The sequence below is a fragment of the Vollenhovia emeryi genome, unplaced genomic scaffold (assembly GCF_000949405.1).
Source record: "Vollenhovia emeryi isolate VEMERY1.0 unplaced genomic scaffold, V.emery_V1.0 DF939227.1, whole genome shotgun sequence".
NCBI lineage: Eukaryota > Metazoa > Arthropoda > Insecta > Hymenoptera > Formicidae > Vollenhovia > Vollenhovia emeryi.
This window is the reverse complement of record NW_011967139.1, coordinates 652,661-670,081: the sequence shown is the minus strand read 5'-3', so window position 1 is coordinate 670,081 and position 17,421 is coordinate 652,661. Positions and strand designations below refer to the sequence as shown.

General features: G+C 51.0%; 1 protein-coding gene across 4 annotated transcripts in view; it reads right to left on the bottom strand.

Moving 5' to 3' along the window:
* Positions 1 to 83: 83 nt before the first annotated feature.
* The window catches only part of LOC105560602 (trithorax group protein osa), a 24,159-nt gene continuing 6,821 nt past the window's right edge, over positions 84 to 17,421 (bottom strand). The window contains exons 1-18 of one of the 4 annotated variants that reach the window (XM_012009850.1): positions 14,193 to 14,662; positions 12,542 to 12,674; positions 12,336 to 12,470; positions 12,066 to 12,164; positions 11,404 to 11,729; positions 10,916 to 11,312; positions 10,676 to 10,801; positions 10,374 to 10,555; positions 10,196 to 10,237; positions 8,994 to 9,191; positions 7,965 to 8,184; positions 7,663 to 7,839; positions 7,316 to 7,475; positions 6,981 to 7,242; positions 6,312 to 6,477; positions 5,881 to 6,200; positions 5,398 to 5,637; positions 84 to 5,154 (exon numbers count right to left, since the gene is read on the bottom strand). In XM_012009850.1, coding sequence (XP_011865240.1) covers positions 3,085 to 5,154; positions 5,398 to 5,637; positions 5,881 to 6,200; positions 6,312 to 6,477; positions 6,981 to 7,242; positions 7,316 to 7,475; positions 7,663 to 7,839; positions 7,965 to 8,184; positions 8,994 to 9,191; positions 10,196 to 10,237; positions 10,374 to 10,555; positions 10,676 to 10,801; positions 10,916 to 11,312; positions 11,404 to 11,729; positions 12,066 to 12,164; positions 12,336 to 12,470; positions 12,542 to 12,674; positions 14,193 to 14,267 — 5,328 coding nt within the window. In that variant the 5' untranslated portion in view covers positions 14,268 to 14,662 and the 3' untranslated portion in view covers positions 84 to 3,084. Of the gene's footprint in view, positions 5,155 to 5,397; positions 5,638 to 5,880; positions 6,201 to 6,311; positions 6,478 to 6,980; positions 7,243 to 7,315; positions 7,476 to 7,662; positions 7,840 to 7,964; positions 8,185 to 8,993; positions 9,192 to 10,195; positions 10,238 to 10,373; positions 10,556 to 10,675; positions 10,802 to 10,915; positions 11,313 to 11,403; positions 11,730 to 12,065; positions 12,165 to 12,335; positions 12,471 to 12,541; positions 12,675 to 14,192; positions 14,663 to 17,421 lie in introns of those variants that run through there. The other 3 variants (XM_012009847.1, XM_012009848.1, XM_012009849.1) reach the window with 3 other exon arrangements.

Below are 17,421 nucleotides of genomic sequence, written 5' to 3'. Positions count from 1 at the left end.
GTTTCTCTAATGCCCTACACTTTTTTATTATTATTATTATCATCATTATCATTGTATCTTGCCAAAGTCAGATCGCATCTTCGTCTTGGATAAAGTACGTCTAGTTTATTTCATAATTTATTTACAAAAAGTCTTAGTAAATTACACTTACAGGCATCTCCACTCGAACTAAAGTAAATAATTTAAGAACTACATGTATTTAGATATCTATAGAATAGGATACTTTAGGGTCGGGGAGAAGCTGGGACCAGGGAAAGTGTTCTGTTTAACTTATTTCAACACGCTTCTAAATCGTATGTCTTCGCAAGAATTCGAGTCGTTTTAAACGGCTACACGTCGTATGTGAAAACTAAATCGTCATTCCGTCTCTCTTAAATTCATTCTCTCTACGAAACGAGGAAGTATACCAGTGGAAGGTGTGCGATGACGAGTTCCAATGCGTCTGTCTATCTCTTTCTCTCTGTCTCTCTCGCTCTCTTTCTCTCTCTCTCAGTTTTTCTTTTCCTTGCAACTGCTGCGTAAATGTTCGTGAGAGTGGGAGTTTACAATTAGATGTATGTATCGTAAGAATCGTCAAAATATGTGCAAGCTGACAATCGGTATTTGTTAGTTTTACAATAACGTATATGCGCGCTTTGAAAAAGCATAAAATCTTGGTTATAAATATATTCCCATTAGAATCGTTTAATGGCACGATCGAGCTTAAATTTAAAAATCTTCTTGCTTTATCTTTTTTTTTAATATATTCGTTTCTACATTATCGCCCAGAATCAGTTTCGTCTGCTTCTACAATGTTGGTTTTTCATCTTCCGCCTCTCCGTTCCTTTTTTCTTTATATTTTTCCTTTTGTTATCACAACGGCGTTTAATTACGTTTATAAATACGTTTATTCCAAAAAGACTGCAGTTAGATTCGCTACTTTCAAATCTCTCTTCGGAAAGGAAGCCATCGAAAAAGAAAAAAAGAAAAAAAGGAAAAGAAAACATTTACCGAAAGTGTGAAATCTAAGGAATTCAAGTGATTACTGCGAAATTAAACGGTAATTGAAGTGACTACCTAAATTAATCAGTTACTTAGTTTCGCAAGCTATATTTGTGTTTTTTCTCTTTTCACAGACACTGTCCCCACCCCTTTTTCTACCGGCACCCCCATCCTCCGTGCATACATACACGCGGCGCACACACGCACGCATTTTCTCCTTTCTCTCTCTAAAGTCATCTTTTATATTAATACGCGCACATATGGAGCCATTCCCTCCCCCCGTATCGCACGTATCGCACTCGCGCGCAACATATTAGACACGCACACACCTCTCTCTCTCTCTCTCGTGCACACGTCCAGGCGGACATGTGCTGTTCTGTCGACCCAGGTTCTGTCTACTCCGGAATCCCCTCTCTATTCTGAAACAGCTGTCTCTTCCCCCTGTAAACTGGAATTCCTCTCTCGCTTCCGTTTTACGTTGCACTCGGTAACTTGGCCACGTTACCGTGCCGCAGAATGGGTAAAGCGATTGGAAACGGGACGACACGACGGCGTTCCGGCGCTGCAAAAGACAAGAGTACCGAATGGGGATTCCCCAGAATAGAGGGGACCGGTTACCGGGGTCCGGGCGATTTTTGAGAATAAAGGAGGGCTCGCAGCATCTCCGTCCCCCGACGGAGCACGGACTGTCCCGATCGTTTTTTTCTCAATCCTTCTCTCTCCCCTCTCGTCATCCCGCTCTTTCCGTCTTTCCATCCCTTCCTTTCTTTCCCTTCCTCTCGCAGCCTCTAACATATACATACATACATAGATACATACATGCATGCACGCAATACACAAATACATAAACATGTACGCACGCATGCACGCTTCCTCGCTCCTTAATTCTCTCCCGCTCACGCTTTCACGCTCTCGTTCTCTCTGCTAACTCTTCCCTCTCAATCAGCGGCTTTATCACACGTATATTAGTTTTTTTTTCTTCTCTTCTAGCAATGTCTTTCTTCAGTTCTAGTTTCTGCCTGTGCTTCTAAAATCGAGACCTCACGCGGCAACCTTACAGCCGCAAACGTATATATTTGCGCCACCGTAGCCGCAGCACGAAAATCGAATAAGATTCAAATGGAAGTGTGTTATCTACAAAATATCTTAATTACTCGCTAATTACAGCACAAAACATGCAAATATAAAAATTTGCATTATATTATCGTTTAATATTTATATATATCATTCCGATATATCATTCCACATCGCACCATTAAGGTTCGCCGACATGATTCTTGGTATATATATTATTATGCAGCTGACCGTTGTCTCTTGAAAGTCCGTTTTCTTTTTCTTACTGCGTATGCATGTGTACGTGTGCGTACGTGTATATTATATATATATATATATGTATATATAATAAGTGTTTGCCGTGTCGTGTCCGCGCGGTTGCACGCGCGCGCATGTCGCGTGTGCCACGTGTTGTATGCACGTGTGTTTGCATCCGTGTCCCGTGTATACTTTGCAAGTATACTGCAAGTGTATGTCCCTGTGTGTATCTGTGTGAGACTGCGTATATGTGTATGTGTGTGTCCCTCTCTCTCTCTTTCTTTCTCTCTCTATGTGTACGTGTGTATACCATTTTTTTCTTTCATTAACTATGAAATATCTTACACTATCGATATTATTCCAATTCTTCGAAGGGGAAGGTATACCAACGGGCGGAGATCGCATCGGGTATACCTACGCTAACACCAATAATTAAACTTTCTTACTTCCTGTTTAATCGATATAAAACTACAACTGCGCTGCCATGGCTTTTCATCAGCACTTTTGTCCCTTCACTCGTGCACTCTTATCACGTCGTGCGCGTGTCTTTCTCTCTCTCTGTTCCTTTCCCGCCTCGTCACTCGCCTCTCTCCGTCACATATATCTGTCTCCCACTTTCCCTGCACGTCCGCCTTTTCAACGCACTACAGCCGTTCGTACGCAACGTCGTCGTTGTCGCGTGCATCTTACGCATCATCATAATTTTCATCATCATCAGCGTCATCGTGACCGTCGGCACTGTTAACATACCCGCGCGAATCGCGTACCAGTGTCCCGACCGACGACAGAGAGTTACGTACCCCTCGAACACTGGAACAACACACGCGCGACTATCGCGGCGACCTGCTGATCCAGGATCTGGCTCATGACCAGGGCGAGCAGGCGGGACTCGTGTTGCAGGAGGAGAGTTCGGTTGTCCGGATGCCTTGCGAGGTTGAGCAGCGTGCCGGCCGCGCGTCGCAGCATGTCGAGGCTGGTGCCCATCGATTCGGGATTCTCGCGCAGAGCGGCGAGACCGTGCTGATTAGCGACGCCGAGTGCGCTGGTCTCGGCCTGCTCGATGAACGCGACGAGCAGCGCGACGCAGGGCGTCTGTAGGGCGATGGTGCGCGCGACGCCGCTGTCCGCCGCCGAGAGGAAGTGCAGCAGATTCACGCCGAACTCGCGCAGCACCTGCTCCTCGCTGCGGCAGAGGAGCCTGGTCAGCACCGAGCATAGTCTCTGCAAGCGGGAATACGGCGGCGTCGCCACCACCAAGTCGACGTTGCACTCGGTCACGCATAACTTGCACAGCGCCTCGAGCGCGAGTCTCTGCGGCGACAGGGAGGAATTGGGGCCGACCGTCGGGAAGGGGTCCTGACCGTGGGCGGCCGGGCACACGGCCCAGTGCAGGAGGCCGTCGAGCACCGGCCGCGAGATCTCCTCCGGATGCTGGCTCAGGTCCATGTGGCCGGATATGTTGGCGGCCATCACGAGAACGTTCTCCCTCACGTGATGGAGGAAGTCCCACCACCACTCGCCCTCGCCCTGTAAACTGCTACACGAGTCCGCAAAGTCCGCGTCCTCCTCGCGGTCGTAATTGCGCGTCTTTTGCGCCCGTACCGGGTGCTCGTGGTGCAGCAACAACAGCTTGCCGAGTAGACTGAGGAACGTCACGTTCTTTGCGAATTCCGCCTCGTTGCCGGGGATGAAGGTGAGATTCCTCAGGATCGTCGACAGGCACACGCAACGACGGGCCAGGTTGTCCTGCGTCTCCGTCACCAGGTAGAGACTCGCCTCGTCCCTCGAGTAGCTCTCGTCCTCGTAGTCGCTTATCCTCCGTCGCTTTAGTGTTCCTGCCGGATCTCTTACGTTTAATCTTGGTCCCTCCTTGTCGTCTCTGGTCGTTCCCAGTTCGTTCTCTTCCGTCGTTTCCGTCTTGATCTCGACATTTTTGTCTACGGCGTTGTCGATGTTGCTTGCCGCCGCCGTTGCTGTCGTTATCGCTGTCGCTGTCGCTGTCGCTGTCGTCGTCACCGTCGCTGTCGTCGCTGCCGTTGATTCATTCAGTCCATTCTGCGTCGGCAACGAGTCCTCATCGTTCTTTGACACATCACTGCCAAAGTGCTCGCCCATATTGTTGTTTGCTTTCGTCACCTCGCTGTCGCAATCTTTCTTGAAGCCGTCGTTCTTCTTCTCAAACAGCTCCCTCGTGAGATCGTTCATCTCTACGGGTTCCTTCTTGATCCTCGACAGCACGTCGCTCAGAGTCTTTGTCTTCTTCTTCTTGTCTAGTTGTTGCTGTTGCTTGCGCTCGCCACTATCCTTGCTAGATTGCTTGTCGCAGAGCTCGCCGGACTTGTGGGAAAAGTCAAGCGTCTCGTGGACACCACTGACGCTGTCCGCTTTGGCTTCGTCCTTCAAATCCGTGCTGTCGACTTCCTTTTGCAACAGAGGCGGTTTCTCGTCCCTTAGCAAACGGGCGAAAGGCACCGAGCCCATTTCAGACTGAAAACACGTGACGATATATTTGGTCGCGTTTGTGTCGACTTGCCACGGCTCGGTTTCCGACTCGCACTCCTGATGATCCCAAGGCCTCCGCGTGTCCAGAACGAACAGATCGTCGTCCCGAGAGACGATCTTGACGGGGCGTCCTCTCCTCGAGAGATACGTATAATTCGATGTAGACAGCAATTTCGTCCGGTCTTCCGAATCGATCGGGCGCGTCACCGCGCCGAGGTCTACCTCCGGACCATCTGCGGCCTGGCAATAGCGATCGTCGTCGTTTACACATGATTCGAACATGTCGGAGAGAGAACGCGAGAAGTGTTCGAGTAGAACATCCAGTAGTCCGGGTAGGTGTGTCAATCCGAAATAACTTACCTGTAAACAAAAGATATTTTTATTATATATATACTTTTTACACATGTGTGTGTTTATTTTGTGTTACTTCTTTACTGTGTAAAAAATACATCTATTCATAGTACATAGGTAATTGCAACACGAAAGAATTATTAACAATTCTCCCACGTATCTTTCATTTGTTGTACATATTATCTCTTTAATTTTCTATATATATATTTTTTTAGCCTTAAAAATATTTGCACTAGTAAAGTATATACTCACAGAAGAGTCATCGAATAATAAAATGTTTAATACGTCGAGGGCCCAGCAGCTCTCGGCGAGTAGACCCGATCTCAAAGCCATCATGATGCGCCAAGCTTCCACTGGCGCCACGTCAGGGCGCGTCAGTTTTCGTCGCTTGTACAAAAGAGGCGTGATCGCTTCTACGCTGTCAGGAGGGAATGTCATTTCTCTCTTTGACGTCGGTTGCTGGCTGATCATGGGATTCACTCCGAGCTGGTTCTGCGCAAAATAATACAATGAAATCTCATTTGTCTCGGGAGCATCTTAATTAAAAAGACACACATTGCAAAACAATATGTGACAATATCCCAACAATAAACTATAACAGAAATTAATTAAAGAATATATCGACAGCATGGAGTATGTTGATTAACAGCGGATGCTATAAGGTCAAATTTCTCGTCAACACAAACTACCTTTCGCGCTGAGTCAAATTACGATCAACTTGCGAGGAGAATGTACCTGATGACTCCCGGGTGCTGGATACAAAGGGGACGGTTGATTCGTGTAGCGATGATCCCACGGTGGAGGCGGATGCGGTATAGTGTTGAGAGACGGTTGGGGTGCGGGCCTGTTCGATTGCTGGCTGGCCCATTGTTGACTACTAGGCATACCGCCGACCACCGCTGGAGCGGTCGGGGCAGGGGTGACGACTTGGGTGACTCCTTGTTGCGGCTGCGGCGGTTGCGGTTGCTGCGATGGCGACGGCGCCTGCTGGCTCGGGTACTGAACCCTGTTGTTTCCACTATTACTATTGTACTGATTAGATGTATTTGGCCATCCTGCAGCAAGAAATCACATTTCCTTGGGTTACTCGCGACCAAAGTACTCGACTTGCAAAGCTTCTTCTGAAATAACAATGCGTGACAATTGTCGACATTCAAGTATCTCACCTGGATACGCCGGTCGTTGCTGATTATACTGGGGATACTGTTGGTCTTTGGCAAAGTCTGGGTGGCGTCTGGGTTGAGTGGGCCCCGGAGGGGGCGGCGGCATGTTCTTGTTAGCCGCTCCGCTCGCAGTGTATATTTGAGTTCCACCGGGCGCTCCGTATCCACTCTGCAACGCGACGATAGATATTGAAAGATTGTTAACTCCTTTACTGTACAGTGATGGACAGAATGGTTGCAGCACTTGTTTCTGACGAGTTTAGAAACGTGCATTTAGGTTCAGGGTTACGTTTCAACTAATTAAAAAAAAAAAGTGTTGCAGCCATTCTGTCCATCACTGTGCACATCAAAAATTTTCCAAATCACAGAACACAACTTGAGCGATAAAAAATTAAACGGGACTTTTCGCGACCATACGCCAGTGTACCAGAGTGTACACTCAGCTTCACGAGTGCCTATACACCTGAAGAAAGACTCTAAAGAAGAGAGATATCCGATGGGAAAATTTATTTTAACAAAATGAATTTTTCTATCGGAACTTAACGGCTGTTTTCGAGTGTAAAAGCACTCATAATTCCGAGTGTACACTCGGGTGCGCTTTAGTACATGTACCAAACAATCGCCAAAAATTGCCTATAACGACGCGACTAGTAACAAGATATCAAGTATTACTTGTTCCTGTCGATAGTAGTCTTGCGGACACGAGTACGACGACACGGTCGGCGGTTGCGAGGGCGAGGAAGGCTGGCTGGTCGCCGTCTGCTGTTGCACAGCAGCCGGATGAGCCTGCGGTCCCGCCGGGTAGCTGTTGCTCCGCGCGTTAGGAGGCGTTCCCGTGGGATAGCTAGCGGGACCTTGCTGACCGCCGGTGTATCTGTTGTACATGTCCTGTCCAGTAGCGTTGTTCGGCGGCATGTTACCACCCGGGTATCCCCTGTACGCGACAAAGACACGTGAATATTTTTCTCCGCGCGAAATATGGCGAAATGTGACGACTTCTCTCTCACCTGTCGACATCCGGTACGTATGGAGGGTAATGCGATCTAGGCGAGTACGGTTGACTGAACTCCCCTTGCTGAGACAGCGCGTTTCCCTGCGGCCGAATGTACTGCTCTTGCGGATAGTTCTGGTAGGAGCCCGTGTTCTGGTAACTACCCTGCTGTATCCCTTCAAGAGCAAAAGCGTTCGTCGTACAATTCTAACTGACGCCCGTTCCCGGAAGATTAGTACAAATGTATTCGAGCTTTATAGTATGTACAGTGATGTAACCACTCTGTCCGTCACTGTGCGTGTCTCGAGAGATGTAAAAATAAATCTACTGGCGAGCTAAGGGATTGTAAGCTGCGAGACGTACCTTGATGGGCGGAGGGTGCGCTGCTTTGACTGGGTGGCCTGGGCGGCGGCGGCGTGTACTCCGACGACGGGCCACCGGGTGTGCCGCCCGCGTAACTACCCTGGTAGCTTCCATAGCCGTCCATGGAAGCGTTGCTCGATCCAGCAGCGGGAAAGGAATCTTGGGAATTGGAAGAACCTGCGGGAACGAACAGTCTCATTTCTAGTCGGGGAAGCGGTTCTCTTGACGACGAGAAAGTTTTGTGCGAGCAAACGACCAAATTTCGGGAAGAAGTAAAATGATATGTGTACGCAGTAGCATACCCGGCGATGGTACGGAAGCAGTTCCCTTGGATCCCTTCTTCTTCGAGCCCGCCTCGACCTGATTGATGATGGGCTGCGGGTCCACACCCCCGCGATCAAAGTGGCACTCGTATGCCAGCAGGTGCTTCGTGTAGTGCTTGCGCAGTGTGTAAGCAGCGCTACTGCTCGCACCGATGCCCAACAGGCCGGCTATATCCTTCCACGTCTTGTTTTTCGTCACCTACAGAAGGAGATTGCGCACATGTGTTCTTTACTACGTTCGCGAAAGAGCGCTTTCACGTCGAATCTCAAACACAGACAAAAAGATCTGCATGTCCAAAAGAAATAGATAAACGCAATGATACAAAAGGCATCGCCGACGTTCTATGACCTGACGTACCAGTTTCAAAATATTGATAATGACATTGAATCGGCGAGGTCTCTAAACGCATGCAAATGTAAACAAAAAAATTAATAAATTAATAACGAGAGAAATACACAGAGTACAATCGGAACGAATTACCGTTATTGTAATATTTCGACATTAAAAGTTTATCTTCGCTGTGTGACTATTAGAATAATTCCATATAGCACCAAGGTTTGTAGATCAGGGTGTTTCCATATTCGACTGTTGAACAACTACTTCAAGAAAAGATATGTTAAGCCTTTCTTTTTCTTACTTTTCCCAATGTTCAGACACAGATTATGAGAAAGTGATACTAATAGCAAAAAAATAATACAGCTATACGTACATCATGCACAATTCAACATAGAAATGTAAAAACAAAGCGTATTCTGAGGTGTTTCGATATGAATTATTTCAATTTCAGATCTGGATCTTCGGTTATAAATCGTGTCAAAATTTTGTCACGTGCTCGACGCAGACTTGAGAAATATTTTGAGCCATCGAGCACCGATAGCGAGTATAGCAATCGACATAAGACACCTCAAAAATGTAGTGTGCAGAGCAAGTATAAAGAATGTAAAAATACATGAAAACAATACGAAAACTATGTAAGACACCAAGGGCTAGATGGAACTACACTGCACCTTGCATACCTCCATGAAGCCCCCCCTCTCCTTCACGTAGAGGTAAAGCCGAAATAGGTCGAGGGGGTTCTTGGAGATGGTAGGACAACTGGTGATCGGTGATCTTCGCTCTTCCATAAAGTTGACCAGCTTGTCCAGCCAGGTTCTTCGTTCTATCGAGTCGTCCATTTCGTATAACTTTGCCAGACTATCTGTCTTCTGAAAGTCGCACAATATTACGCTACTTTAGCATACGCCGAGGAGAATCTCACGTGGAATATTGTTAATATGTAAATTCGACAGAAACGTCTCGCCGTGTATTATTGATCTAACTAAAACATCGAACGATTATTACGCTTGCGAAGCTGCGAACGTAATCCCAATTGTAGCCATTGTCTAGCATGCATAAACATTTTGGATATTTCTATTTCTCTTTGGTAGACATGTTAATTGAAATAGTTGTTAATACGTATATCCTTCATTACCGTTAGTAAAGTACATACATTTATATCGGGTAAATCCACAGATTAAAACCAAATAGTAGTAAAGATTCTGAGAGCAGTCTCTCCCTCCGATGCACGTTAAAAAATTTCTTATTTAACATTTATCGAAAACTAAATGGTATCGAGCAATATGCAGCCTAGTAATTTGATGCATGCGATAATTATTAAGTAAACATTCTGTTGTTGCGCAATGTATGGAGAGACAAAATAGAAGGAGAAACTTACAAAATACCGACTGCAAGAAATAAGCACATCAATGTATATAATAATCAATAAATAGTCCATAAAGTGATACGGGGTTGCCGCAAAGTTTGTAGTACTAATAATCTGTGGTAATATTTACTATACTATGGGGTTATATCATAATTCTTTTGCAATCTTGCAAAAGGAGTAGTTAATTATTGTACCGTCACAGTCGTCCGCCCAATAAAAATGTTACATTAGTAATGAATGACGGGCTCTAAAAAAACAATTACTAAGCAAATTAGAAATTAGATTATTAGGAGTACATTAAATATATATGCTATATCGAAATGATGAGGCTTCAGGTACTTGATGCTTTTTACGGACACTGTGACCTGCAGGGATTAATATGATACGTATATGTGCCAAGCAAGAAAAGTTAGTGTAGAGTAAAACTGCCTAAAGCGTAGAGTGCAAAGGGGGAGTCAACTGGCGTCTCGACGAGTATAACAAATATTTGTAGTGAAAAACAATAACCTTAGATCTGTACGGGTCTTGAGGCACATGACTGTTAAACACCTGTAAAATATTAAAATGTTGAAAGTTCAAGTAATATGTTGCATTCGGACGTCATCCGAGGTAATCAGTTAACTGCTAATTTTAGCGCCATGAGACTCGTGTATCGCGTGTAAAAGTGCATGCGGGTGATACGTACAGGACTAGCAGGAGTACGCGGCCAACCAGGACTGTTCATGTCGGAATATTCCTCGTGAATCGAATTAATGCTAGCAGCGCCAGGAGACGGGACAGTGCTCTGCGGTGTCGCAGGATGGCTGTGGTATCCCCCTATCATCTCCTTCCGCACTTTTGGTGTAAACGCTGGATCTTCACCAGAGGCTGTTTACAATACATTTGGTTAAAATAATTGAAGCACTCGTGCGACTCGCCGTGTCGCAGTTTTACGCGATTAAAATCGCGCGCGAACATAAGACGGGCAGATTTAGAGATAACACTGACCAGCCGATGCGTTAGATAACGTCGACTGCTGCGAACCTTCATCCAGAGACGTGCCGTCTGGACCTGTTGTTATTACAGACGTCACAGTACCACTCGAAGTAGATATGACATTTATAGCTGACGTACCTACGCACAAGACGTGCAATCTCGTTATTCACTTGCGCGGACGACGATGAGGCAAAAGTTACAAAAAAGAAAACGAGATGAAAATCTACTCGATTCGAGAGATTTCCGGCTCACCTGATGCGGTCGTGGTTATACCGCTGTCGTTGGAAGTCTCAGCCGTGAGATCCGCGGAATTGTGACTGGTGGGTGTCGGCGCCGACGCGGGGTGCGAGTTCGGTGTTGTGCTCGGCGGTGGCATCGGGCTGCCCTCGTGATTGAGGGGCGGCGTGGCCGCCGGCGTGTGTAAGTGCGGCACCGCCGAGCTGGTGGGCGGTGGCGGCTGGTTACTTATGTGATTAGGAGACGGTGGTGGCGGGCCCATGGAGCTCGCCGGCGGTCCCATGTTACCGATGACGGGCACACCGGGGGTACCCGGTGGTACCATCGTGGTCGTGCCGCCAGCGCCGTAAACCTGCGGCGGTCCCGGACTCGGTGGCATTCCCGGTGGCACGCTGTTGAAGCCCATTTTATGCTGAAAGACAATGGGAGAAACGTTACCCTTGGACGTAACAATGAAATAAATCATCGCCGGTGCATTGTCGATTAAATGAAACGTTCATTACCGCGTACGGTGGATATTGTACCAAGTTGTTGGGTCTGTTGGGAGGCTGATACTGATTGTTGGGTGGTGGTTGCGAGTTTGCCGGCGTCGGATACCCCTGCGGAAACTGCATGTGAGGACGCGGAGGCGCGTACGTGGACTGCGCATGATAACCTCCGGGCTGACCCGCGGCAGTTCCGCCGGCCGCGTAGCCCATCCCACCACCCATCGGGCTGATCCCACCGAGAGCCGTCGAGCCGGGTCCCGGTTGGACTACACCAGGACCAGTGCTGTTCATTTTGTAGCTGTGCATGTGTGGCGAAGGACCCAATGGTTGCTGGTAACCGCCTGAAACCGATCGGCGTGTCATTTTACTGCCGCTACGATTTTTGCCTCACAATTTACGCCGAGGCAAGTAAGCGGAGGGAACTTCCTCTGTTATGAGATAGAGAGCAGGTTTTCAGCATCAACGTTCAAGCACAAGTCTTTTCTCGCCACGATTACGCAATCTAACAATGAATCCTCCACTAAACAGACTTGGCTCCAGGGGCAAGAAATTCCTGGTGGAATTACCTGACGGTGCCCGTTAATTTAACAGAAAACCCGCTATCCCATACTGAGGGACTTTCCTCCAACTTTCGCAGAATGAGGAGAGCAGCGGAATGATAAGAGCGGAATCGTTACCCTGAGTGGTCATAGGAGAGTGACTCATGCGCGGTGCTGGTCCACTACCATCCGACTGGCTACTCGACGGACGTGGAGGCATCTGAACGTTTTGTTGGCCTGTACATTGAAGAATAAGTTTTCACATGGACTACTCGGAGCGTCAGGCGCGACAAACGAAAAGGAAAGAGAAAGGCGGCGGTAGATACTCTCGCGTAACGTCCACAAGCCGCGCTTGTTCGACACAATCGTTATCAAGATAGAACGCAAACGTAATTTTTGTACGGATACATTGAGCGTGCTGCGCAGGACATCCCAGATCCGTCGGAAGGTTAGCGCGAGGCGTGACTTCCTTCCCAGGGAGGAGTCGATTCGAGAATGCGAAAGAGCGCTCCCGCGTCTCTGGGATATCCTGCGCAGGGCGATCTGCAATAGCAAATTCTCTAGTTAGATACAGATGCGAAGTGAAAAGAGAGACAGACGTAAAAAAGACCGACCAACAGCAGGGGACATCGAGCGAGAACCTGTGGATCCTGTAGGTGACGGGGTAGGTCTCATCCCCTGAGAGTTCGGTGTCCCTGGGCAGGCTGGTCCATTCGAACTGTCGTTACTATTCTGTCCTGATAGCTCCTGCAATCCAGATCAAATCACAGAATGACAATCTGCGACCAGAGAGAGAGAGAGAGAGAGAGAGAAAGAGAGAGAGAGAGGGATCACTTGGGCTTCACTAAACGTCGCCCAACTTAAATCTCTCGGCTCGATTCACGTTTGTCTCATTCCCAAGTAACAGTTGGCGGGAGACAAAGAACGAGCGTGGCCAAGCTTGAAGTTAAGCGACGCTGGTGAAACTGGGCGTTAGATATTAAACGAGGACGCGAGATCTCGCTCGACTCCCGACTCCTCGTGCGGTCTTACAGCTAGTTTGTACCAGGCGAGCTGCGTGGACGCGCCGACTACGAACAGCTGACGAGGAGGCGGTACACGTCTTACAAAGGTGCAACTTTTCACACAACTATCCCAAATTCGTACATCGTGCGAACAGCCCGCAAATATTGATTGTAGTTCTCTTTTTCCAAGTAGGTCAGCACACAACAGCGAACGTTCGCCGTGGGTTCATCACTGGCGTCCGGTCACAGGCGGGTCGTCGTTGGGGAAAGAAAGGGGAGGGGAAAAAAACAGAGTACGAGAGACACGGAAGCGTTTCCCGATGTAAACAGTCCGCGCGGCCGCGGGACACCCGGGGGCCCCGGGCGGCGTGGCCGAGTCGGGTCCCGCTTGCTCGCTGGCTGCGTCGGCGAGGTGTCCGTGTCGAGCGCGACTCGCGCCGCCTCCGTCGGGCTACGCGGACGCCGTCGGGCGTGCTCTCTCGTGTCGGGCGCGCGTTCGGAGCGCGGCGCGGGCACAATCGCGCGTGTTTCCCCGTCTCTCAAAAATCAATCGACGTCGGCGGCGGCCGTCCGGAGCGGCCGCGCGAAGCGAAGCGAGAACCCAGCAGCGGCGGCGGCGGCGGCGATGTCGCCCATGTTATTCGAGTCCGCGCGCGGCGGCGGGCGGTTAGTATATCGCGCACGAGAAGCGGCCGTTCGTCCCCGTCGCGCGATGCTCCGCGCGTCGGCGAGCGGTACGTGGCGGACGGTTCCTCGGGCCGCGATCGTTGCCGTCGTTGTCGTCGCAACGCGATGGCACGCGGCGTCGTCCCTCGGCCACAGTCCACGGAGCGCGCACAACAACCGTGTGTATATACCCGACGGTCGGGATCGGCGTGTGTGTGCGCGCGCGCGCTCCCGCGCGGGTGCATGTGCCCGCGTGTACACGCACTTGGTACGGGTCGTCCGTCACAACGAGGCATCGGGCACAGCCGAGCGGGCCCCGCGCTGCGTGTGCGTGAACACGCGCGCGTGTGCGTGCATTCAGGCTGGGCGAGGGGGCGGGCGGGGCGGGCGGCGGGAAGGAGAAAGAGAGTGGAACGGAGACGAGGATAGGCGTACGGTCGGCGAGAGAGACGGACGCGGAGGGTAGAGGAGGGCAGGTAGGGACGGTGGAGCGGCCGCGAAAGGAAGAGAGAGACGGAGCGAGGCGGGGCGCGGGGGGAGCGGAGCGAGGCCGAGAGGAACGAAAGAAAATTCAGGCAACATCATTACAACCTACCAGGCCGCGTATAGTTGGTCCGTGTGGATGGCGATTAAACACTTCCTCGGGCGCGCGAGCGAATGTACGGTACATAGGCCGTCCGGCGGCACAAGGACTCTCGGCATGACGCGAGAGATCGAAGGAGAGGCGTTACCCGGCTCTCCACTTGAGGCACGACGAGTAGCAACCGGAGGCGGCGAGCGAGCGAGAGCGAGAGCGCGAGCGAGAGCGAGAGAGAGGGAGGGAGAGAGAGAAACAATAAGAGAAACGGATTTTGCCACCGCGCGGAGTCGCGCTTTCACATGTTTGTCGAACGCGCGCGCGGCGCGGAGCGGAGCCGAACGTGTACGCGCGAAGCGGAGTCGCGGAGCGTTGCTCCTCGCGCCGCGGATTCCCTCGGGGGCGCCGCGAGCGAGCGAGTTTATCGGGCCATCGTTGCCGCTGGCGTGCCGGTTAACGCGGGCATTATATTCCTGGTAGTATTCGTTCCTGGTTGTGCCGCCGCCGCCGCCGCCGCCACCCCCCTCCCTCGCTCTTTCCGCGCGTCGGAGGACGCGCGCGCTCTTTCCCCCCCCCCCTCTCTCTCTCTCTCTTTCGCTCTTTTATTCCGCCAACGCCGTCGTTTCGCCGTCGTGTGCGTGCCACCTCGTTCTCCTCGGGCGTCGCATGTCGTGTCAATAAGTCCGCCAAAGGGCGCCGTGTCACGGTACCGAGAGGCTGACGGAACTCCGGGGTGGCGGGCGCGCGCGCACGCACGCCGAGTCACGTAGAGTAACAGTATCGTCGCGTCCTCGTCGGCCCTTTACTCGCCCGCGTGAGTGCACGCGTGCGTCAAGCAGGTTATAATCCGCGCTCGGGCGGCGAACGTGCGCGACGGAGAGAGCGCGAGACGCCGAGGGAGAAGCGAGTCTTTTATCGGGGTCGCTCCGCCTCGTCGTCGTCGTCGTCGTGGTCGAGAGTTCCGTTTACAGATCCCCGCGTCTAGCTCGGCCAGGCTTGGCTGGCTGGCGGCCGCCCGCTCGCTCGCTCGTTGGCTCGTCGGAGGGCGTTCTTTCGCGGCGCGGCGAGCGCTCGGCGCCGCTCGGCCGTTCCCGCCGAGCCTCGGGCCCCGGCCGTGCGCCAGCGAATCGTTCCCAAAAGCCCCTGGCTCTGGTCTCGGCAACTCTATCCGAAGTCGATATATTCCCGTATATATAGTCAGACTCTACTATCTATTCCCGCTAATAATGTTATTCCCGTTAACGTGTTACGTTTTCGCGGCCGCGCGCGGCCCGGGGTTCCCCTGGACTTTTCTCTCTCCCCCCCCCTCCCCCTCGTCCCGACGTAACCGAGAGATCGCGGAATTGCCGTGCGGTCGACTTCGCCGTCGGCCGCGAATCCCCGTCGAACGTACAGCGCGCGCGGATCGGCTCGTCTGTCTCGGGATACATAGATGTGCACACCACACTCTCGAGTGGTTCGCGCGCGCCCGCGCGCGCAAAGATCGTGGCGCGGCGAGCGGTCGGCAAGTGTCGTGCGACTTCGGCACTTTTCGATCGGCGAATTCGCGTGCCCCAGTAAAGCCTGGGCGCCCGAGAGACTCGTCTATGCGCGATCTCCCCGTGTGTTCTCTCTATGCAAAAATAAGATAAACCCTGCACAATTAAAGAAAGAGAGAGAGGCAGGAACTACATATTAAATTGACGTTTATGTACTCGACGAGAAGGTTCGCGTAAGGACGTTCGAAATATCCCCGCGGCGGAGGGAGAGCGCCAGTTATTTAGCGCTAAATAAACGGTTGTCCGATTCGCGAGATGAAATCGATTCCCGAAATAAAATCGTCCCGCGCGACAGACGGATACATATTCAGACGTTTAGCGCCAAATGCGGAAACACGGGTGGGGAGGGGGGGGGGGTCTAGATTTCCACGTGTACACGCAGGAATCTCACGCTAACGAAAAGCGACGAATCCGTTTTTGTCTCCTTCTCGCGCGTTCGATTCGAACGGCTCGTCGTCGACCGGGCGGGAATTGAGATCGCCTTTAGATACTCCGTGGCCAATGAAACGTTAGCATCTTCAGATAGACTCAAGACGGTCTTGAAATACAAGATCCGGGGCTTAATCGCGAATCTTTTCCTCCAGCGTGAATTCGCGAAAGACTTCATTGGCAAAATACTCGAGGGGGGAAAGCGCTGACCAAAATCTTGTACACCAATGCCCACCGATGCCCGGTGGGCATTACTTTATCTTATTGTCTCACTTTATCTTTATAATGCCCCCAGCAAGGCCTAATGCCCAAACTAATGCCCAGTGATGCCGCAAATCTGCATACACCACAATGCCCTCAGCGGTTTCCCCCTCGCTGAAATCCCTCAATGAAATGTTTCACTTGTCACGAGCTCACGCTGGAGGGAGAGATTCACGATCGAGCCCCTGACAATGAATACCGGTCTACGGCCGGTATTCATAGTCGATTCTTATTTCAAAATCATCTCAAGTGTTGCCTTAAGATGCTAATACGGCTCTGCGATTGGTTAAAAATACAGTATACCTAAGGATGATCCTAAACATAAGAACGGGCAATGAATACCGGTCTACGATCGTACGCCTGTTACACCTAATATGCCTCGGTGGTCGAATTGGTTGAGACGCCTAGAGTGAAGGTAGGTCCAGGTTCAAACCCTGGCCGAGGTAATATTTTTCGCAATAAATTTTCCGCGTTAAAAACACATGGCCAGTCATGGTCGATCGACCGCTTGATCACCGTTACACCTGTCGTACGACAAATTTGTCAAGCGCGCCGATTGGCTGTGCAGGACAGGAGAGAGTCCTCGAGGATCTAGAAATCTTCTAGCTCGTGGCCAATCAGCACGCCCGAAAAATTAGTCGCACGACACATGCAATAGCGCCCTTAGGCGCGCTCTCGGCCCCGCCGGGCGCCCGGTTATCGAATTTCGGCGCGGAACAGCTCGGTTCGCGGGCGAACAGCCGTCCCCGTCTCGGCCGCGAGACGCTATCGGCCGACGCAGTTTCGATTCATATCCAAATCCATTGTCGTCGCGAGTCCGCGCGGAGCGTCCGCGTTATCGCGCCGCGACGGAGTTAATCCGTTCGATAGGAGCGCGCCGATGCGCCACGCGAATGTGTGTACGGAGAAGCTACCCCCCCCCCCCCCCCCCGCCCGACGACGATCCGATCGGCATTTCTTTCTTTCTCTCTTTCTCACGGGCCGGTCGCGGCGAACACACGCAGCAGCCGAAGACGTGC